At 53.0% G+C, this 18,829-nt stretch overlaps 12 protein-coding genes across 13 annotated transcripts; 6 read left to right on the forward strand and 6 right to left on the reverse strand.

Moving 5' to 3' along the window:
- Nucleotides 1-98: 98 nt before the first annotated feature.
- PPTG_08159 (chaperone DnaJ) lies at nucleotides 99-1,715 on the forward strand (the record flags this gene model as incomplete). Its single annotated transcript, XM_008903093.1, has 2 exons — nucleotides 99-1,246; nucleotides 1,318-1,715. The coding sequence occupies 2 exons, from the start codon at nucleotides 99-101 to the stop codon at nucleotides 1,490-1,492; spliced, it is 1,323 nt and encodes a 440-aa protein (XP_008901341.1). The 3' UTR covers nucleotides 1,493-1,715.
- Nucleotides 1,444-2,215, reverse strand: PPTG_08160 (hypothetical protein). The gene is made up of 2 exons (XM_008903094.1): nucleotides 1,974-2,215; nucleotides 1,444-1,911 (listed from the first exon to the last, which is right to left on the reverse strand). Exons 1-2 carry the CDS (start codon nucleotides 2,148-2,150, stop codon nucleotides 1,768-1,770), a joined length of 321 nt encoding a protein of 106 aa, XP_008901342.1. The 5' UTR covers nucleotides 2,151-2,215; the 3' UTR covers nucleotides 1,444-1,767.
- A 91-nt stretch (nucleotides 2,216-2,306) lies between these two features.
- PPTG_08161 lies at nucleotides 2,307-3,010 on the reverse strand (the record flags this gene model as incomplete). 2 transcript variants are annotated; one of them, XM_008903096.1, is made up of 3 exons in its annotated part: nucleotides 2,307-2,564; nucleotides 2,658-2,798; nucleotides 2,904-3,010. In XM_008903096.1, the coding sequence occupies 2 exons, from the start codon at nucleotides 3,008-3,010 to the stop codon at nucleotides 2,684-2,686; spliced, it is 222 nt and encodes a 73-aa protein (XP_008901344.1). In that variant the 3' UTR covers nucleotides 2,307-2,564; nucleotides 2,658-2,683. The 2 variants fall into 2 exon arrangements, with proteins under 2 accessions (XP_008901344.1, XP_008901343.1); XM_008903095.1 differs by having other exon boundaries at nucleotides 2,307-2,798.
- Nucleotides 3,011-3,046: 36 nt separating this feature from the next.
- Nucleotides 3,047-5,043, forward strand: PPTG_08162 (hypothetical protein). Its single transcript, XM_008903097.1, has one exon. The coding sequence runs from the start codon at nucleotides 3,942-3,944 to the stop codon at nucleotides 4,824-4,826; it is 885 nt and encodes a 294-aa protein (XP_008901345.1). The 5' UTR covers nucleotides 3,047-3,941; the 3' UTR covers nucleotides 4,827-5,043.
- Nucleotides 5,044-5,208: 165 nt separating this feature from the next.
- Nucleotides 5,209-8,366, forward strand: PPTG_08163 (hypothetical protein; the record flags this gene model as incomplete). Its single annotated transcript, XM_008903098.1, has 4 exons — nucleotides 5,209-5,223; nucleotides 5,298-7,710; nucleotides 7,789-7,887; nucleotides 7,963-8,366. The coding sequence occupies 4 exons, from the start codon at nucleotides 5,209-5,211 to the stop codon at nucleotides 8,364-8,366; spliced, it is 2,931 nt and encodes a 976-aa protein (XP_008901346.1).
- A 77-nt stretch (nucleotides 8,367-8,443) lies between these two features.
- PPTG_08164 (hypothetical protein) lies at nucleotides 8,444-8,988 on the reverse strand. Its single transcript, XM_008903099.1, has one exon. It carries the CDS (start codon nucleotides 8,971-8,973, stop codon nucleotides 8,644-8,646), a length of 330 nt encoding a protein of 109 aa, XP_008901347.1. The 5' UTR covers nucleotides 8,974-8,988; the 3' UTR covers nucleotides 8,444-8,643.
- A 154-nt stretch (nucleotides 8,989-9,142) lies between these two features.
- Nucleotides 9,143-11,390, forward strand: PPTG_08165 (hypothetical protein; the record flags this gene model as incomplete). The annotated part of the gene is made up of 7 exons (XM_008903100.1): nucleotides 9,143-9,218; nucleotides 9,327-10,090; nucleotides 10,166-10,324; nucleotides 10,388-10,611; nucleotides 10,692-10,775; nucleotides 10,839-11,214; nucleotides 11,277-11,390. 7 exons carry the CDS (start codon nucleotides 9,143-9,145, stop codon nucleotides 11,388-11,390), a joined length of 1,797 nt encoding a protein of 598 aa, XP_008901348.1.
- Nucleotides 11,391-11,432: 42 nt separating this feature from the next.
- Nucleotides 11,433-12,087, reverse strand: PPTG_08166 (hypothetical protein). The gene has a single exon (XM_008903101.1). The coding sequence runs from the start codon at nucleotides 11,990-11,992 to the stop codon at nucleotides 11,588-11,590; it is 405 nt and encodes a 134-aa protein (XP_008901349.1). The 5' UTR covers nucleotides 11,993-12,087; the 3' UTR covers nucleotides 11,433-11,587.
- A 42-nt stretch (nucleotides 12,088-12,129) lies between these two features.
- Nucleotides 12,130-13,675, forward strand: PPTG_08167 (hypothetical protein). Its single transcript, XM_008903102.1, has 2 exons — nucleotides 12,130-12,662; nucleotides 12,746-13,675. Exons 1-2 carry the CDS (start codon nucleotides 12,386-12,388, stop codon nucleotides 13,570-13,572), a joined length of 1,104 nt encoding a protein of 367 aa, XP_008901350.1. The 5' UTR covers nucleotides 12,130-12,385; the 3' UTR covers nucleotides 13,573-13,675.
- Nucleotides 13,676-13,850: 175 nt separating this feature from the next.
- Nucleotides 13,851-15,608, forward strand: PPTG_08168 (hypothetical protein). The gene is made up of 3 exons (XM_008903103.1): nucleotides 13,851-14,858; nucleotides 14,924-15,102; nucleotides 15,160-15,608. Exons 1-3 carry the CDS (start codon nucleotides 13,950-13,952, stop codon nucleotides 15,530-15,532), a joined length of 1,461 nt encoding a protein of 486 aa, XP_008901351.1. The 5' UTR covers nucleotides 13,851-13,949; the 3' UTR covers nucleotides 15,533-15,608.
- Nucleotides 15,003-16,805, reverse strand: PPTG_08169 (CMGC/CDK protein kinase; the record flags this gene model as incomplete). Its single annotated transcript, XM_008903104.1, has 1 exon — nucleotides 15,003-16,805. A coding segment is annotated over one exon (1,189 nt), but the record flags the coding sequence as incomplete, so codon positions are not given.
- A 67-nt stretch (nucleotides 16,806-16,872) lies between these two features.
- On the reverse strand, nucleotides 16,873-18,649 carry PPTG_08170 (hypothetical protein). The gene has a single exon (XM_008903105.1). The coding sequence runs from the start codon at nucleotides 18,432-18,434 to the stop codon at nucleotides 16,989-16,991; it is 1,446 nt and encodes a 481-aa protein (XP_008901353.1). The 5' UTR covers nucleotides 18,435-18,649; the 3' UTR covers nucleotides 16,873-16,988.
- Nucleotides 18,650-18,829: the final 180 nt, after the last annotated feature.

Here is an 18,829-nt window from a genome sequence, read left to right on the forward strand (position 1 = left end):
AATAACTATATAATTGGCTAAAAAGATCTGATAGATTCTAGAAGCGTGTTATCGGGTCCACACGATTCGATTGCATTCCCTAACTTACTCTCGAGGTGATGGCGTTGCGATCGGTGCTGCTGCGCTCGGCGGCGGTGCGCGCTCTTGGTGCGCAGACGCGGCGGCCGACCACGTTGACGTATGGCGCGTCGGCGCTGTTGGAACAGTGCGCGACGTTCCACAGCACGCGCGCCGCTATGGAGCCCAGCAAGCGCGACTTCTACGACGTGCTTGGGGTCTCACGTGACGCCAGCAAGAATGAGATCAAGAAGAAATACTATCAGCTAGCTAAGAAGTACCACCCGGACACTAACAAGGCGGATCCGAACGCAGCCAAGAAGTTCGCGGAGGCCACTGAGGCTTGGGAGATCCTTGGAGATGATGACAAGCGTCAAAAGTACGACGCCTATGGCCACGCCGGCGTAGATGAGCAGGCGGGCTTCGGTGGCGCCGAAGGCTTCCATGGACAGGGCTTTGAGGACATCTTCGGAGAGTTTTTCGGTGGTCAGGGCTTCGGTGGACGCTCACGCCGCAGCGCCAACCAGCCACAACGCGGCGCTGACATTCAGGTGGACATCACACTCAATTTTATGGAGGCGGTTAAAGGCACCACGCGCGACTTGAACATCACGGCCAATGTCGAGTGTGATACATGCGACGGATCTGGTGCCAAACCGGGCACCTCGAAGAAAACGTGCTCTACGTGCAATGGATCCGGTGTGCAGATCATGCAGCAAGGATTCTTCGCAGTGGAGACTCCATGCCGTCGCTGCCGCGGCGAGGGATCAATTATCGAGTCCCCATGTGGTAAATGCCACGGTAAGGGCACGGTCAAGAAGCCGCGTACGGTGGAAGTGAAGATCCCCGAAGGTGTGGACCAGGGCATGAACCTCCGTCTTGCACACCAGGGTGAGCCTGGCCAACGCGGTGGACCAGCAGGACACTTGTACGTGGGCATCCACGTACTGCCAGACCCGTTCTTCAAGCGTCGTAAAACGGATGTGCTCGTGGACGTGCCTATCTCGGTTGCACAGGCAGTATTGGGTGGCACGGTAGTGGTGCCAACGTTGACAGGCGAAGTGGAGATGAAAATCCCGCGAGGAACACAACCCGATACGGTGTTGCAGATGCGTGGAAAGGGTATTAAGGAGCTCAACTCAAACCGCCGTGGCTCGCAGCTTGTGAATCTCCAAGTTTGCGTTCCGAAGTACGTATTATTCTTTCAGTTTGTGCGATGGATTAGCGGTAACAGTGCTAACGTGTTTTGAAATTTTACAGGAACTTATCGCAGCGACAGGAAGAATTGATGGAGGAGTTCTTGCAGGAGGAGAACGAACGCGCGGAGAAGGGTGAGGACCCGGACAGCAAGCCGCACTCGTTCACCAAGTCGGTGCGGGACACTGTTGATCGGATAAAGAGTTTTATTAAGAGCAAGACGGACGGGTCTTCCTAGACGACCAAGCGTCGACAGCACAAGTGACAAAAGGATGTACAGTGGCTTCAGCCCTCGATTTTGACTACTGCAGGGCTTTCCAGAGCGTTGTTTATGGCCAAAACAGCGAGCCTCTAGACGTAACATGATGTGGCCGTTGTAGAGAGCTTGGAGACCATGGAAAACAGTGAACAAATTTGACACACACTGAGGTATACGTGCAATCTAGACCGCAAGGAAGTGCTTATCGTGTCATGTGTATTTCTCGTGAAAAAGCATTGCTATCGCCGGACACTTCAGAGGAGGAAGACGTCTTCTTTGGGGGTCTTGAAGATGCGCATGTGCAACCCCGGCACGTCCAGAAGCTCGTTGATCTGCTGCGTGCATTCCTGGAACTCCTTGCTGGCCAGCCACTTATCAAAGTCCTTCTTCGACTCCCACTAACAGCACGCAACGACAGATTAGATGTGGCTTGAACTCTAACCTTCATGAATCTGATTACCTCGGAGAACACGACGTATTTGGTGTGGTCGTCCACCTGCGCGTACGTGTCGATGGAGATGAAGCCGGGCTGCGCACGCACTGTGGCCTTGACGTTCTCCATGAGGCGAGCAACGCGCGGCTCGTAGCCGCGGCTCATAATGCGCTCACACAGTACCTTAACGCGTCCGGTGCTCATGATGTTGACGACTCCAGTGGGAGGAATGATTACAGTGCTCGGCTACTTAACCGCAACTTCAGACCAAGTCTCCGATAAGTACGAAGCTCTTCGGTCATACCTGCAGTGCAATGGTACAGTAGTGAGTACTGTGAACTTGACGTGCTGGGAGGAACATCTATAAGCGAAGGCACTCGGCAGCGTATAATGCATACGTGTAGAAAAATCTTTCAACGTTAATACATGCAGATGAAATGCTAACAAAGCGAACTATACTGCCTCATGATGAGTCCTCTCTGCCCAAGTCTCCATCTCAGTTGCTGCCCGTGTCGAAGAGCCTGCCATTTCTTGCGCAAGTCGAACCCTGTGCTCTTAACGCAGAGTGTCCAGGTTCATCAACGCATGACATGCATTTATGCCAGCGAGGAGGCGTAACTGTACCAGCAGGAAGAAAGGTAAATGGGTAGCTGATGTGTGAGTCGGTGGTGTATGGCGTCATTAGCTCTTGCATAGGCACATTGCACATACCTGCTTCAACTTTGTGTTCTATCCGCCTAAAGCTCTGCGTCCTTGGGCTTGGCCGTGAGGTAGTGGAATCCCACTACCGAGATCATGATCACAGCCCCCAGGCAGTTCACAAACACCATCAGCGCCGCGTCCATCTCGTCGCTGTCGCATACAAAACATCGTACACGGTATCAGTACAGTGCGCTGCTTGTTTGCAGTTTCGGCTCCTGCCGCCGTCGCTGCGGCACTGTCTTAGGTGGCACGTACTTGTTCATGATGCCGCCCTCGTTGTATCTGGCTATCCTGTTGAGACGCGTAGCCGGCATGATGTAGCGCGAAGGTACCACCAATGTGGTGCACATATTGCGCGACATTTAAAGTTTTGCCTCAAAAATCACTTTCGGGTGATAGGTGGCATATCATAGCGAGACATGGTTTATCGCGGACTTGTGAAGTCGACTATCGCACCAAGGCAAGGCAAAGCTTGCCGAAGGCAACATGCATCGTGTCTATTTGCTGCGCCAACCGCGTGCAACGCTGAAGCCAGCGACGCGCAAGTGTTTATTGCGTTCAGTATCCTAAAGCTTTGCAACGCTGCAGTCCTTGTCCGACTTGTCAGAGAAGCTGAAGCGATATACGGCGTACTAGATCGGCTAGACTCAGTGGCCGTTTCGTTCGCGTTGCACCTTTTGCCGAACAATGTCAATTACTTGGAGACTCTCCATGCTCGATAATGTTGGCAGAGACGCCGAGGAACTCATGGGTTCTTATTTCCTTGATGGCTTGCTGCGAGACGCAGTCTGCGATGGTGGTGCTTGCTGCGATATATTGATCTGCATCTGCATCTGCCACGACCTCCAGCGCTGATAACCAACCCGCAGCTCGTTGCTAGAAAGCTTCTGCAAGAGTTGTTGCTCGGCCCGCCCAGAACGACGCGCCGAAAATACATACACTTGGAAGATACACATGTGATCACTGTCGGTATTCTTGATCTCCTCGTCTTCAGTTCCGAAACAGCATCAACCTCAAGAAGCCGCCTGCGTACCCTCTCATCGAGGCCAAAGACGATATAATTTGTGCGACAGCCTACACTAACTACGCCACCCATCACGTGCATAGAGGCCACTGTTTGCGAGCCACAAGTCAAGCTTCCTGCTACTCGGTGGCACATCTCGGCGCTTCTCAACGGCTACCTCGTGCGACATCGAGCTCATTCGGCAAAAGGCCCCTCGGCGAGCAAGCAAAACTTCCGTTGGCAAGCAAATCAAAGCTGAGTACTCCGGTACTGGTAACTTCAATACCATTATGACGGACACGAGCATCCATCTGCAGCGCCTGCAGCGCGTGTGCGAGACGACCAAGAACTCCCTCAACATAAGCACGCAGGTGGCGCTGGCCGGCGGCGTAGCTGCGCCCGCCATCATGTACCAAATGGACATATCTTTCCGCAGCACACGCAACAAGTGGAGCATCGCCAAACGTTACTCGGAATTCTACGCCGTGCGTCAGCAGCTACGCAAGTTCCTCAAGCAATACAAGCAACACGGCACTGTGGTCGACTGGACTTCCCCACTGTTGGCGCTGGACAAGACCCTTGAGGCTCCATTCCCGCGCCGCCACTTCCGCTGTGATAACAACATGATCATCGCCGAGCGCCGAGCGGCACTAGAGACGTTCGTACAGTCGCTGGTGAAGATCATCGCCAGTATCCCCATGACGGCTGATGTTGCTGGTACTGATGAGTCAGCAACGACAGCTGAGGCCAAGCAGCTACTGACACTATACACGATCCTACGCGACTTCCTCGAGTACCCGGACAAGCAGATCGAGAGCGAGACCAAGCTAAAGCTGGCCGTATTATCGCTCGAGGACGTGGTCGTGGACTCCCGGAGCAACCTACTCGAAGCCGTTGAGGGTCTCAGCACTAGCGATTGCTGCAGTATCTGTCTTGGCGAATGGGATGACGAAGAGTGCATCGGCATGAACGTGGTCAAGTTGCCGTGCCTGCACGCCTTCCACGAGGAATGCCTGCTCGAATGGCTGCAGGGCAACACTCACTGCCCTATGTGCCGCGAGGAACCGAGGACCAGCGACTCTCGTGCTAGCATGGATGATGGTATCGCCTGCCACCACGACCACGACATCAAGGCGGACGCAGCAGCTTACACGGACAGGCACACTTTTGGCTAGGTAAACTTAAGGGAAGAGTTAGCTAGGTCGTGCCACAATTGGTTCGTTCAGTTATTACCGTAGGAAAGCAATAGAGTCGCTGCACTTATTTATCGTTCTCAACTCTGCATTTCCCGCAGCCACACAGTGACGTCAACAGCAAAAGAATGGCAAGCCTTTCGGAAGGACTTGCACACTTCCAACATGTTGCAATCATTTCAACATGGGTACTTTACCACCTTCTATATTTTATATCAGCACAATCATTTCATTACGTCATCCAATAATCAAGGGTAATACTTATTCACTACATCTTTGTATGCATTCCAATCGTCTTGGTGTTTGTAAGGCGCATTCAAGCGTGGGAGCCTCTTGGCGCACAAGCCGCGTTGGAGGGGAAAGAATGATGCTCCTTCCGGTGCGTCCCGCTCTAGTCGTCCACCCTCTCTCAGTAGCTTCTAACTGCTCGCTATTGCATCTCTGTCTCTGCAGGTGTTTGAGCGCTTCGCCGAGTTCGGCTGGCAGCCGTTCGTGGAGCCTGCTGAGACCTTCGAGTTCTTCTCTGTATCGGGTGTCTTCCGTCGCGCCAATGTGGACGCTTCGCTGCATGGAGGGCACTCTGGCGCCCAGCATCTCATACAGCGCAGCGCTCTCTTCGACGTCTGCCTAAAGAGCGGCCTGACACACCTCGTGGTGTCCTATATCCGGGCCGAGGAGGCACAATCACAGCCCGAAGGCGCCTTTGCTGGTGTCAAGAACTACGTGCTGAAGGAGCCAATCGCAGTGCAGCAATGGGCGCGTCGTCGTCTTGAGGCCATCGAGCAGGGTGTTAACGAGATGATCAGTGAGCAGCAGTACAGCGGCCGCGAGTCACCACGCGATGCCCAACTAGAAGCTGTGGAGGAAGAACTGCGGCAGCTAAATGGTTTGCGTATGATCTTGATTGCACTAACGGAGAGGCTTAAAGAAGGCTCTCGTCAGGCTGCATATAGCTCCAACGGAGTCGATGCTGACGGCAACGGACTGAATGATACGGAACTCATGCGACTAACTACTGCAGGCATCCAGAACTTGCTGCAATTGCTCGCTCGTACACAGAGCGTCACATGCGCTTGCAACTGCATGCTGTGGCTTAACGAGAACGAAATTACAGCGGACAGCGAGATGTACAACGCGTTTTACAGCCAAGCGAGGTCACTGCGCGTCACGTACCGCGAACAATTTGAGGAAATTTACGGGAATAAGCTATCATCTGTGGGCGGATTAAAGGAACCAATGCTGTTGATTGAGCACGTGATGAAGAGCGCGAATATCTCGCTGGAAAATCTTGGAGGAAGCTGTCCACCTACCCAACTGGGACAGCTGCTGGAGCTGCTGCGAACGCCGACAATCCAGAAAGATGTGGTTCAGTTTTACGGCGACGAAGTGGATCGCGAGCCTATTGAAGGATATTTTCGAGTACAGGTGGCATTGCTGCTGTATTTCTGCCTCGATAGAGCCTATCTGAGTGTGTGGAAGCAGCATACACAAAGCGGTGCTCGAATTGCGAACAAAATGCGCTCATTGGCTGATTCTCTTGCAGCTCAGTTGAATGTGCGTGATGATATGAAGTTGACGTTGCTGGCTCTATGGCTGGTGGAGAACGCAGTTGTAGTAAAGACTTCGGGGGACGACCAGGTGGCCGCCATTTACGAACATGCTATTGGTCTTTTGCAGCAATCGAGCGCGATGCATTTACACCAGAAATACGACCTGGAAGCCGATCTGATTCTTCATTTGCTCGAGACGTTGGTCCATCGAGGTGAGAGTCTCGTGGCGTGGAAAGTGTGGAACACGTTTGGAGTCGAGTTAGAGCAATCTCCGCCAGCAGCGACGGAGTTGGTTGTTGTTATTTCATTGGAGTTGGATCTGTGGGAACGTGCGTTATCGCTGATCCGCAGTCAAAAGCGCTCGGATCTGCTGGACTTGTTGTTCAACTGGTTGATGAAGAGCCATCGGCTAAAGGAACTGGTTCAGGGAGTGACGCTGTTGCCTTCGGAGGAGAAGCTCTTCCATACTTACATGATGGAGAGTAATATCGTAGAGGACGAGGATGTTCTTCGAGACGAGAGCATCAAGCGCGTAGACTTCCTCGTGATGTACTATATTCTCAGAAATAAGTATGAGCAGGCCTGGGATGTTCATCACGAACACTTGGCGCTGATTCGAGCTATGTCTCGTGGTGATACTGAGATCGCGATGGCTGCGTTGAACCAACCAAGCTTGCGTATCCGAGCGTCGTTGCTGTCAAACATGTGCGCTGAGCCTCCCGCGAAGTCATACCCGCACAAAAGTAGGAATGTGCGATCGGGAGATCCACATCGTCACGCCAAGCCGGCTGTGTTGGAGAATGAGGAGATGGAGGATGCATCGGATCACGAAACACCAACATCCCCTGCTCCTACACAAGACAAACCAAGTACCACAGATATCCACAGTGAGGAGAAAGAGATGGCTTCGACCGCGAGCGCCTTCGTCTCGGCTCAGACGGAGCATTTGACACACTTCCAGGAAATGGCAGAGGCTGGCGAGTTCGACTACTCGCCAGGCATCTTCTCGACTCGACAAGGGTCTAGTGTTACAACGCGATCTGTTGAGTCGCCTGCGCCGCTTGTAGCTGACGTGAAGACTCCGACACCAACGAAAGGCAAAGGGAAGGGAAAAGCTAGCGCTACAGACATTAGTATCGGGTCCATCGACTCGAGCCCAGACTCTTCCCTGCACGCGCTCACCCGGCCGAACCCTGTCGAGACATCTACTACATCCCGCGGTATTGCTCGCCAAGCCCTTAATTTTGGATCGTCTCCAGCTAAGCCTTCCAGCGCACCTTCTACCCCGTTGCAGCCTCTGGTGTCCCCGCTTGGCGGTAAGAAAGACTAATTCATTGGTTTGATTTTTTTTACGCTTATAAAGCTAACTGATGCGCATCAATTCCTATGTGTAGATCGCCGTCCGCTTGGCACGCCGCCAGTTCGGTCCAAGATCAACCCTACCTTCGCTGCCACCTCTTTAACTCCCCCGAAAGCTGCAGGCTCGCCGGACGGTGAGATAAACACTGCGGTGATTGATGATTGTTGCTGTTGTGTTAACGCTAGCTTGCTTGTCTTTGACTGTTTAGACTTCTCGTTGAAGCCCCACAATACTGAAAGTATGACGGACGATAGCTCTCCAGTTGAATCCCAGGAACCGGAAGCTTCAACAACTACTAGCTCTGAGAACCGAGCCGTGCAGCAGGCAACGACGCCGCCCCCTGAAAGTACCGACAACTCTGCCGTGCTGGAGACTCCGAAGCGGTATCAATTTGTGCGCGAACCCTTGACCGATTCGCGTCTTGAAGTAGCACACTCAGATTCAGACCATCCGATGTCACCGGCGACGGAGGAACTGGAAGAAGGCATGGAGCTGGAGCGTATTGACGAAGAGTTTAGCACACCGATCTCCCGTTCAAGAGAACGACGGAAGGAACCTGCCAGCGTTCCAGTGCGTCGCAATCCTCGACGATCGGCGCGTCACGTGTACTAAACGGGATTGCAGCTCTGTACGTAGAGAAGAATTCAAAAGGCGACGGCAAGTCGGCGAGTAACAAGTCAATAGACAGCCTCGTCGGAGCTGGTAATTCAGTAGATATATTCCAGCAATCCCCGGCAACAAGAACCAAGTTCAAGTCTCCAATGCCCTGCACAGACAAAACCCCGGCAGTCACGCGTTTCATGATAACAACTTATTATTCTCGTCTCCTGTCTGTCTGCATCTACGTTGTGTCCCTCGCTCTTGCCATCAGTTGGAGACTTCTAACCTCCTAGTGGTGGTCGCTGTTGATAATGCGTCCTTCAGAGGGCACGAGCATAGGGATTCCTTGCCAGATTGGGTACTCCACGTTGATCTCGTCGCACACGAGGCTACCGCGCTTGGCGTCGTACCGCAACGGGTACTTGGAGATGGGACACACGAGATGCTCCATGACGCTCTCATCCGTCAGCTTTGCGGTCCGGTCGAAGCGCGAAGAAGACGAAGAACTCAAATTACACACGGTCAGCTGCGTTGATGGAGCAGTCGTCGACTGCAGCACACGCTGTGCAGGTCGCAGCACACGCTGTGCAGGTCGCAGCACACTCCGCAAGGAGCTCATCTTGAGGCGACAATTGCTTTTTTACTTTTCAACGGCCAAACATGTATTTCCACCAATCCCACCCACGAATACTTCTTTAGCATCATTTATTGGTCAAAATCCGATAATTGAAGCCAGCGATCTTCATATCAATTCCGAGAAGAAGCGAACGAAAGGCAAGTGAACTGATATGGGCAAGAAGAAGTCCAAGACGACGCTCCCCTCCGACGACCTGGAGGCTAGTGCCTCGGAAAGCCTGCTTCCATGTAAACCCTCGCTCTCTACTCTTTCGAACCATACTTTGCTCGCCCCATATCTCTTTCTCCTTCTAGCTTTTTCATTGACTTGAAGTTGCTCATTCGTGTATCCCCCAGCCTCTGACGCGGAATATCATCGCCTGGAGAAGCATGAGAGTGCTGTGCTCCGTCGACAGCGTAGCAAGTCGCGCAGGATCTGGTGCGCCATCATCGCTCTGACCACAGGCATCCTCGGGTTCATCGCCGTTCTGGCCATCCTACGCGCCGTGGAGGACGCTAGCCACCTCTCGCCCACCAAGCGACCGATGTTCCCGACGCAATATGAAGCCAGCGTCAACTTCAATATGCCATACATGAACATGGTAGAGCCTCTGTACGTCCACGTGGACGAAGCCAAAGGTCTGCAGAAGCTCAGCTACTATGGAGGCACCGACGTGTACATCTTCAACACCAGTGGAACCAGCTACCAGATCATCCCGGTCATTCGTGAACGCAAATGCTTCAAGTTTGGATCAGAGTCGTTGCAGCACATTTTCCCCAATATGACGCTCTTCGAACCCCAACACGGCGTGTTCTTAGTGGAAGGTCGACCGTGCTTCAGCTGGAAATTCGTCACCAAACTCCATGAACCTACGCAAGATGGATTGTTGGGAGAGTACACGCTGTATGTGGATCAAAAGACTGAACGTCCAGTACGATTCCATTATGTGGGACGCAACGGAATGCTTGGTGGCAGCCACATTGATGAATACTATCTGGACTACATCTACGTGCGCGAAGGTCCAGTGGACGAGGATATTTTCTCGTTTCTGCCAGCTTCAATGAACTGCACAGAGAGGCCCGGTGACGATGGAGGTCCGTCGCGCAATCCCAAACAAGATGTAAGTGCATTATTAATGCAATTATTATGTGGGTTGACGCTGTTTTAAACTGATGCGTGCTTCTTGCTTGGTTAGATTCACATGCTCCTGCCTGAAGGCTCAACAGTGAAGAAGGAGCTCTTCGACAACTTCTCTGCGAGTCATGATAAGGAGTATAACGATGACGCTGAGGCTGTTCAACGCATGGCAACGTTCCATCATAACCTGCGTTTCATCAATGGAGAGAATCGCAAGGTACACGAAAGAGCTGGTTTCATAATCAAGACGTACATACTAATTGGTGGGTGTGATTGACAGGGGCTGCCGTATCACCTGGAAGTGAATAAGTTCGCTGATCTAAGCCACGAAGAGAGGCTGGCACTGCATCGCCCGTCGCGAGTTAAACGCGCCAAGGATAACGGTGCTATGGCTGTGCACGAGCTTACGAGTTTCGAGGACCCTGGAGACATGGACTGGAGGACGAAGGGAGCTGTCACGCCGGTGAAGGACCAAGGTGCTTGTGGGTCTTGCTGGACGTTCGGGTACGAAATCCTTCGCAATATCCGTTTTGATGATGCTTCTTCGTATCTTACCAATTACAATTTTGTTTGCTTGTAACTAGCACGACTGGCGCTTTGGAGGGTGCTCTGTTCGCTCAACAGAAAAAGCTGTACAATATGTCCCAACAGAACCTCCTGGACTGCTCGTATGTGCATTTTCCGTAATGGAATATTGAGTTGTATCGCTAATTTATGGTGTATACTGACAGATGGGACTATGGCAACAACGCGTGCGACGGAGGCTTAGACTACCAGGCGTATGAGTGGATCATGGCCAATGGTGGACTCGAAACCACCGCAACGTATGGAGCGTATCGCAACGCACCAGACTACTGTCACTTCAACGTCGACAATGCGATCGGACGCATGAAAGGCTTTGTCAATGTCACGAGCGTGCAAGCTCTCAATGATGCATTGGCGACGATCGGTCCGCTGTCCGTGTCCATCGATGCGTCGCTGCCGTCCTTCTACTTTTATGGCGGCGGCTACTACGACGATGTTGAGTGCAAGAGCGACCTGGACAGCCTCGACCACTCGGTTCTTGCGGTCGGAGTCACCACACACAACGGCCAGAAGTACACGCTGGTAAGGTTGTTTTGAGTGTTGGTATTTTGATTAGACTCAAACTAACCAAGCTGTATGTACAGGTTAAGAACTCGTGGAGCACGCATTGGGGTGAGGACGGCTACATCAAGATCACGCAGAAGGACAACCTGTGCGGTGTTGCCACCGCTGCCACCTACCCGGTGCTTGCTGACTGAGGAACTGCCTCGTCACAATTGAACTGAGGCTGATTGAAGTTCCTGTATGCATATTCGATGCAAGTAGCATTGTGTATTCTGAAATAAGCAAAGCATCGCATGCAAATGAAACCAATCCACTTCAACTATCTGTACGAAGCCAAAACGTCAATGCAATCTACAATTCATTACGATTTAGATAAAGTCTAGCGGGGAGACTAAAGCTGGGAAGTAAATAAAATACAACCAGCACACGATCGGGAGCAGTGTCGCACTTGACGTCGGCGCACAGACGCAACCACAACGTTTGCAGAGATCCGATAGCAGGTTGTTGGTCGCGAGATGTTTATCTGCACGATGCTGTCACGGGCAGCTGCGGAACGGAGGCCCAATAGGCGCCGTCGTTCTGCTTGGTGTGCACGCGGGTGCGGGCCTTCTTGGAGGTGACGCTCAGGTCCACCGGCACGCGCGCATTGCGGCCATCCACCTGCGGGACGTTCATGAAAGCCGAGATGAAAGATTCGAAGAGCTGCGAGGCCTGCATGGCTATGATTTAAGCAAACGATTGAGAAAACTAGCTTGGCAGCTTGATGTCTTCTTGGAGAATGTTTCAAGTCGGCCATTGGCAGCTAAGGAGATGGAGTCAGAGCGCTCTGCCGTTGCAAGGACAACAGCGATGCCTGCGCTAATCACAATGGCGAAACGCTGTGAGCTGGACGAATCCAGATGCAGGGTTCCAGTGACGCAACGGTCTAAAATTGTGTGGGCCACATTAAAGATTAACGGTTACCACCCAATTTTACAAAAACCCACGATAGTTTAACCCACTTCAAAATGGTTTGCGTGATACTGTGATTGGCCCATGTGGCCCACACTAGTTGAAGCTTGGTTCAACTTGGTCACCTTCCTGCAACCTCCATGGAACCTCGAGCGATCCGGATGGTGACGAGCATTCGAAGAGCTACGCCAGCACACGTCAAGCCCTCGTCCAAGTTCCTCCAAGCTACTCATTCCCCATGGTGTCCACTCGCAGCCGCACGAACTCGGGCTCGTCATCCGCCGCTGAGCTGCCGCAGAAGCGCTCGGCCACCGCAGATGCGTCCAAACGCCCGGCCAAGAAGCCCACGACCGCCGCCAGCGATCTGGCCGTGGGCAAGTCTGTGACCACGGATGTGACGCTGGTCAACCAGGAAGAGAAGGAGGTCGTGATCGCCGACACATTCCGCGACCAGGGCGTTGTCTTCTTCATGTACCCTCGTGCCAACACGCCCGGCTGCACCAAACAAGCCTGTGGTGCGTCCGTGGAAAGATTCCCAGCCTTTAAGATTTGCTCATTATGTTAAACCAACCAAAACACTCACCCTGCTTTTGTGTAGGCTTCCGAGACAACATCCAGACCATCAAGGACGCGGGTTTCACGGTCTACGGACTAAGCGGTGACTCGCCCAAGTCTTTGACCAACTGGAAGACTAAGCAGAGTCTGCCCTTCGATCTACTAAGTGACCCGGAGCACAAGCTCATCTCGTACTTTGGCAGTTCACTGCCTGGCAACAAGGTGCAGCGATCGCACGTCGTCATTCTTAAGGGAGGCGTTGTGGGCGATATCGCCGCCAAGGTCTCTCCTGCTGACAGCGTCAGCCGCGCTGTCGAGTTTGTCAAGAAGAGCAGCGGTGCAGAGGCCCCCAAGGAAGATGAACCTACCAAAGAGGAGGAGCCCACGGACACCGAGAAGTTCGCTGTGGGCAACACTGTGACCTTCGACGGCGAGCTGCAGACGGACGCCTCGGCTACGGTCAAGGTCCAGGATCTGTTCAAGACCCGCGGCGCCATCTTCTTCATGTACCCGAAGGCAGACACGCCCGGTTGCACCACTCAGGCGTGCGGATACAACGACAACCTGGAGGCGATCAACGCCGCCGGATTCGACGTGTACGGCCTGGGCGCGGATACCCCCGCCGAGCTTCTCGCGTGGAAGGAGTCGCAGAAGTACAAGTACACATTCTTGTCGGATCCGAAGCACCAGCTTATCGGCTACTTCGGCAGCTCCATCAACGATGGCACGCGTGTGGAGCGCTCGCACGTGATCGTGCTACCCGGCGGTAAAGTGGGCCAGATCGAACACAACATTTCGCCGCAGGACAGCGTGAGCAAGGGCCTCGAATTCGCCAAGAGCCACACCATCGACGCTGCCAGCAAGTTGTAAGTGTACGAAAAGGTGACGCCATTTTGTGCTCAACACACAAGGCAACACCATATTCTTGACTTGATGCACAAAACACAAAACTACTATCCTTTTGCCATCTTTTTTTTTTTATCTATCATGTATTCGCATTACCCGAAGCAAATTGCTCTGAGGAATAGTGACGATAGCTTTGTCATGCAGAATCTGATGACGCTTGCAGTGTCGATCAAAATGTACCGGGAATGTCTGACTCAGACGTGCACTCGGATAGGACGACCTGAATGATTGGAAGGAATCTCCTTGAAGTGCACCACCGCAATGGAGATCTCCCTTGCAACCTTTCACGCTCATCACGTCGGTCAGTTGGCGATTTGCGGTCGGAAGAATTGAAGTTAAGCATGTTGCGCAAGGCCTCGGCGGACGTTGTGGTGGTCGGTGCAGGAGTGGCAGGCTGCTCGGCGTTCTACCACTTGGCACGTCTGAATGCTCGCAATCGTGGCTTCAAGGCACTGCTGGTGGATGCCCTACCTCCGTTGTCGCTTACCAGTGCGAACGGTTCTTTCAGCTACCGCAACTGGTTCCCTAGTGATGCTGAGACGCCTATGAGGGAGCTCGTGGTGCACTCGATCGACGAGATGGACAACATCTGCAAGCAAACCAACAATGCTCTGGGCTTGAACCGCAACGGATATCTGTTCGTGACCCAGGATGCCGGGAAGATGGAGGAACTCAAGCGGTTAGCAAAGAACCTAGAGCGTCATGGAGGCGGAGAGCTGCGCGTACATGAGCCAAATGACAAGCTCAGTGGCTACCGGTTCTCCACCGAGGAGATGCAGTACGATCTGGACGGCAGTGATCTACTCGTGGGCATCGATAACGTTGCGGCAGCCTTCCCCAATCTCAAGGATTCTTTCGCTTTAGCAGCGTTGCATGTGCGTCGTTGTGGATCTCTGAACCCTGTTAAAGTAGCCAACTATGAGCTTAACAAGGCAGTCGAGTACTGTCCGAAAGCCGAAGTGCTACAGGGCAAAGTCACTGATTTTGCGGCTACTGGTGGCAATGTGAGTGGCGTTAAAGTGGCGATGCATAATGGAGATACACTGGAAGTGGCGACTCCTAAGGTGGTGTTTGCAACGGGTCCGTTGTTCGAGAGTACGCTGGAAATGCTAAAGCAAAGGGACATGTCGAGCTTTGACGTGCCTATTATCAATGAACTGCACTGCCGAGCTATCGTCGACGATGTTGATCGTGTGCTACCTCCTACAATGCCGTTGACATTCGATTCGGACCCGATGGGCAAGCTCGAGGTATCTTGAAAAATCTTGCTAGTTGACCCTGATTAAGAAGCTCACTTGGCATTGTTCTGCTGCAGATTTCGGATGAAGACCGTAAAGAAATCATGGCGGATCCATCAGCTGCTCGGATGTTGAAGGAATACCCCGGAGGAGTTCATGTGCGTCCGTATAATGGGGATAAGATGATGGCAGTCTGGACGTACGATATCGAGCCCGTGCCAGCGCACTACCCAGTTGAAGACATTTTGGACAGGAGGTGAGTTAACTCTAGTGTGTGAAGACTATGCACTTGAGACTAACAACGCTACTGCAGATTCCCCGAAGTCTGTGTTCGCGGGCTTACGAGGATGTTCCCTCAAGTAAAGTCGTATCTGACGCGACCTGAAGTGCGGGACTCGTTCTACGTCAGTGGTGGCTACTACTGCAAGACGCTGGACAACCTGCCACTAATCGGACCAGCACCAAACACCGTCGGTGGCGTGTTCTTACAGTCTGCAATGAGTGGAGTTGGCCTCATGTCTAGCGCAGCGTCGGGACACTTGCTTGCCACACACGTCATGGGCGAGAAGTTGGAAGGATGTGGCCTCGCTAACCATGTGGACGCATTCCTACCCAGTCGGTTCGAGGACCAAGCATATCTGGACTTCCTCAGCGACGGAGGTGGTGCCGCATGTGGGCAAGTGTGACCGTTCTACAAAAAACACGAAGCGAGTCAAAGTGGTTGAGTGGGAAAGTAACACGTAGCGCAAATGAAGTCAACTAGTCTTGTTCTATGCAGGGAATGTCGGCATGAGTTCCTGTTGCTTGGGTGGAGGAGACTCCTGGAAATATTCATGTGCCAGTGCATCCTTGGCCGAAATGCGCTTACGTGGGCTAAGAGCCAACATCCGACTCAACAGGTCAAACCCTGCCTTTGATAGAGAACATCCACTACCCGAGAACGTAGCAGCTAGGGGGAACTTATCTCGCAGTCGTGAGTGCTTTGGCCACTTGCCACGTACACTCACACTTGCATCGGGTACATCCTCATCGACACCTGGCCAGTTCTCCTCGTTCGGCGCTCCTAACAGCTTAAAGATCTGATCAGTTTGGTCGAGCTCTCCTCGTCCTGTAAACAGTGGCTTCATCAGCAACATCTCGGCGAAAATACAACCAACCGACCACATATCCACCGCCGTCGAGTAATTCTTGGCTCCAAGCAGCAATTCCGGTGAGCGATACCACAGCGTTACCACTAGTTGCGTGTAAGTTCTCAATGGTGAGCCATACTTGCGTGCCAGTCCGAAATCGCAGATTTTCAACACACCTCGTGCATCGTACAACAAGTTGCTGGTCTTGAGATCGCGGTGAATGTACCAGCGGTCATGCATATAGGCCACAGCACTCAGTAGCGAGTGCAGCAGGTACTTGACCTCGGATTGCAGCCACGGAGCCTTCATCTTGGTCTGCATGACGTTCTTCAGGTCGTTCTCGGCGTAGTCCATGACCATGTAGATCTTATCAGGTGTGGACCCCACCACCATCTCGCGCACCTGAACAATGTTCGGGTGGTCCAAAGCTAGCAGCACGTTGGTCTCACGCAATGCCGTGATGGGGAAGCCTTCCTGGCTAACATCAGCGCTCATCTTTACCTGTTTAAGCGCCACGATGTCGCCCGTTTCCTTGTCTCGCGCCTTGGACACGACACCATATGTGCCCTCGTCGATTTTACCGATACGCGCGTAGCAATCGACGCTGCGGCAGCCCAAAAGGTAAAAATTGTGTCTCGCTGGGTCATCTGGAAGGGCGATTGCAGCGGCTGTAGAGTGTGTAAGTACGTTGGAAGTGCTGGCATTTAGAGAGGAGATATCAGCGGAGTTGGATGGAGATTTACTGCGACTGGGAAGCTTCTGCTTGCGCCTCGAGGCGCGCTCATCGCCGGAGTCCGAGTCCGAGTCCCAGCGGTTCCGCTTCCCCATCGTAAAATAAAGTGAAACACATAATTAGTGCTCCTACCATAATTTTGAGCAAAAAAATGAAATGGGTACACTCGACTTCAACTTGGAGACTACAAAAGCGAATGGATCCTGTATTGGAGTAAGATAATAGCCTACTCGAACTCGAACATGCGCGCTAACGCACGCACCTAAATCGATGTGTCGCTTACTTTCTCGATCGTAAAAGCGTCGTGAGAACCACGGCGGACGTGGCAACTGCAGCTGCGACCATCAAACCCGTTCGTGACGGCTTGTCATGGCTGCTCATCAGTCGTGTGTGGTAGTCGAAGGTGGCAAACGGACAAGCGGACGGTGGGCCCTTCGTCGAGTTGTCAGCGCCGATATCTTGTGTGGGGCCGAAGTACTCGTAGTGCAGCTGAGTCGCGGGCACAGACCACTGTTTGCTGAGCGACTTGAACACGGCCGTCATGAAGCCAGCAGGGCCGCAGAAGTAGAACTCGCAGTCCTTCGATGACAGGAACTTCTCGAGCTGGTTGATGTCGAACTTGCCGTAGACTGTATGCGCGGTGACGAAGTCGTTCTTCTTGGCGATACTCTCGATGTGCTCGCCGAATGCGCGAACGTTGGGGTTACGAGCGTACTGCACGAACACAACAGGCTGCTTCTTCGCTGACGATGCCACAAGTGACTCGAGCATGCTGAGTAGTGGGGTGAAACCCACACCACCGCTGATGAACACGATCGGCTTAGTGGAAGGCTGAAGGTAGAAGTGTCCGCACGGTACACCCACGTGCAGGATGCTACCGACCTTGACATCGTTATGCAAGTGTGACGAGACTACACCAGCAGGAACGTCATTGGCAGCATTGCCAGACTCCTTTTTGACAGATATACGGTAGAAGTTCTGGCCTGGAGCAGACGACACACTGTAGTTGCGCACAATGGAGCGGCCATTCTGGAGGTTGTCAAACTTGAGCGATAGGAACTGGCCAGGCTTGAACGTCATGAGACCCTTGGACGAATCGGTGCTTTCGAGGTAGAACGACGTGACCTCGTCGCTTTCCTTGACCTTGCGAGAGACGCGCAGGTCGCGGAATCCAGCCCAACCACCTGGCATGTTCTCGAACTCGTCGCGCAGGTTGTCCTCTGCCTGGATGAGGAGGTCGGCAAGGAACCAGTAGGCTTCTTTCCACGCGTCAATGATCTCGTCGGTAGCGGCGTCACCAAGGACGGTCTTAATGGCACGTAGCAGACATCCACCGACAATTGGGTAGTGCTTGGCACGGATATCTAGACTCACATGCTTGTGCACCATACGCGGAACGGCATCACCGAGGTTACCGAGCTGGTCGCAGTTGGCAGCGAAGCCAATGACAGCGTTGGCAAGCGCGGTAGCCTGACGCGAAACACCGGGGGGTGCTCCACCCTTGGTGGCGCCGGCTACTCGGTGGTGGGACATATTGAAGAGATTTTGCACCTCCGGGAACTCGGAGAACATCGTGCCGTACATGGTGGAGGTGATCTCGGTGCCGTGCTCCTTGACGACGGGGGCGGTGGCCTTGAGGATGGCGATGGTCTTGGCAGACATGGGCTTGGGTCCAACAGCGTGCTTTTCAGCAGTCGCGTTGGCAGTCTGTTGGTTGGGAGCCATTGCTGCTAGTGCTGATGTTGCTCGACGCGAATCGATGCGGAGTTGCTTGGGTTGTGCTTGGGGAGGCTAATTGAGTTGTGAACACTAGGCATGTCGGAGCACTACGTTGCGCTCGTAGGTGGGGTCATAGTCATGCAGCACGTCCTGTAGTTGGAACCACTGGAATGGCGCAGACCGGAGGAACCGCTTGTTTCCCCAAGGTCACTCATCACCGCTTCACTTTTCGCTATTCAGCACAGAACGAACCAATCAGAGTGCGCGAGTCAGCGCCACTTCAAGTCACTCATACGGTCGCAGAGACAAGCACAAATTGTATTTAATGGTGAGTCATCAGGAAATATCCCATTTTCCTTGAGTCTTATCGTCTAGCACACAATCTTGGCGTACTATTTTGT

The sequence above is a fragment of the Phytophthora parasitica genome, assembly GCF_000247585.1.
Source record: "Phytophthora parasitica INRA-310 unplaced genomic scaffold supercont2.15, whole genome shotgun sequence".
NCBI classification, from domain to species: Eukaryota; Oomycota; class Peronosporomycetes; order Peronosporales; family Peronosporaceae; genus Phytophthora; species Phytophthora nicotianae.

Coding starts and splice junctions, on each gene's coding strand:
- PPTG_08160 (XM_008903094.1), bottom strand. CDS start 2,150: ATGAGCACCGGACGCGTTAAGGTACTGTGTGAGCGCATTATGAGCCGC. Junction 1,912..1,973: donor AATACGTCGTGTTCTCCGAG/GTAATCAGATTC, acceptor GCGTGCTGTTAG/TGGGAGTCGAAGAAGGACTT.
- PPTG_08162 (XM_008903097.1), top strand. CDS start 3,942: ATGACGGACACGAGCATCCATCTGCAGCGCCTGCAGCGCGTGTGCGAG.
- PPTG_08164 (XM_008903099.1), bottom strand. CDS start 8,973: ATGAGCTCCTTGCGGAGTGTGCTGCGACCTGCACAGCGTGTGCTGCGA.
- PPTG_08166 (XM_008903101.1), bottom strand. CDS start 11,992: ATGGCCGACTTGAAACATTCTCCAAGAAGACATCAAGCTGCCAAGCTA.
- PPTG_08167 (XM_008903102.1), top strand. CDS start 12,386: ATGGTGTCCACTCGCAGCCGCACGAACTCGGGCTCGTCATCCGCCGCT. Junction 12,663..12,745: donor CTGCACCAAACAAGCCTGTG/GTGCGTCCGTGG, acceptor GCTTTTGTGTAG/GCTTCCGAGACAACATCCAG.
- PPTG_08168 (XM_008903103.1), top strand. CDS start 13,950: ATGTTGCGCAAGGCCTCGGCGGACGTTGTGGTGGTCGGTGCAGGAGTG. Junction 14,859..14,923: donor ACCCGATGGGCAAGCTCGAG/GTATCTTGAAAA, acceptor GTTCTGCTGCAG/ATTTCGGATGAAGACCGTAA. Junction 15,103..15,159: donor GAAGACATTTTGGACAGGAG/GTGAGTTAACTC, acceptor ACGCTACTGCAG/ATTCCCCGAAGTCTGTGTTC.
- PPTG_08170 (XM_008903105.1), bottom strand. CDS start 18,434: ATGGCTCCCAACCAACAGACTGCCAACGCGACTGCTGAAAAGCACGCT.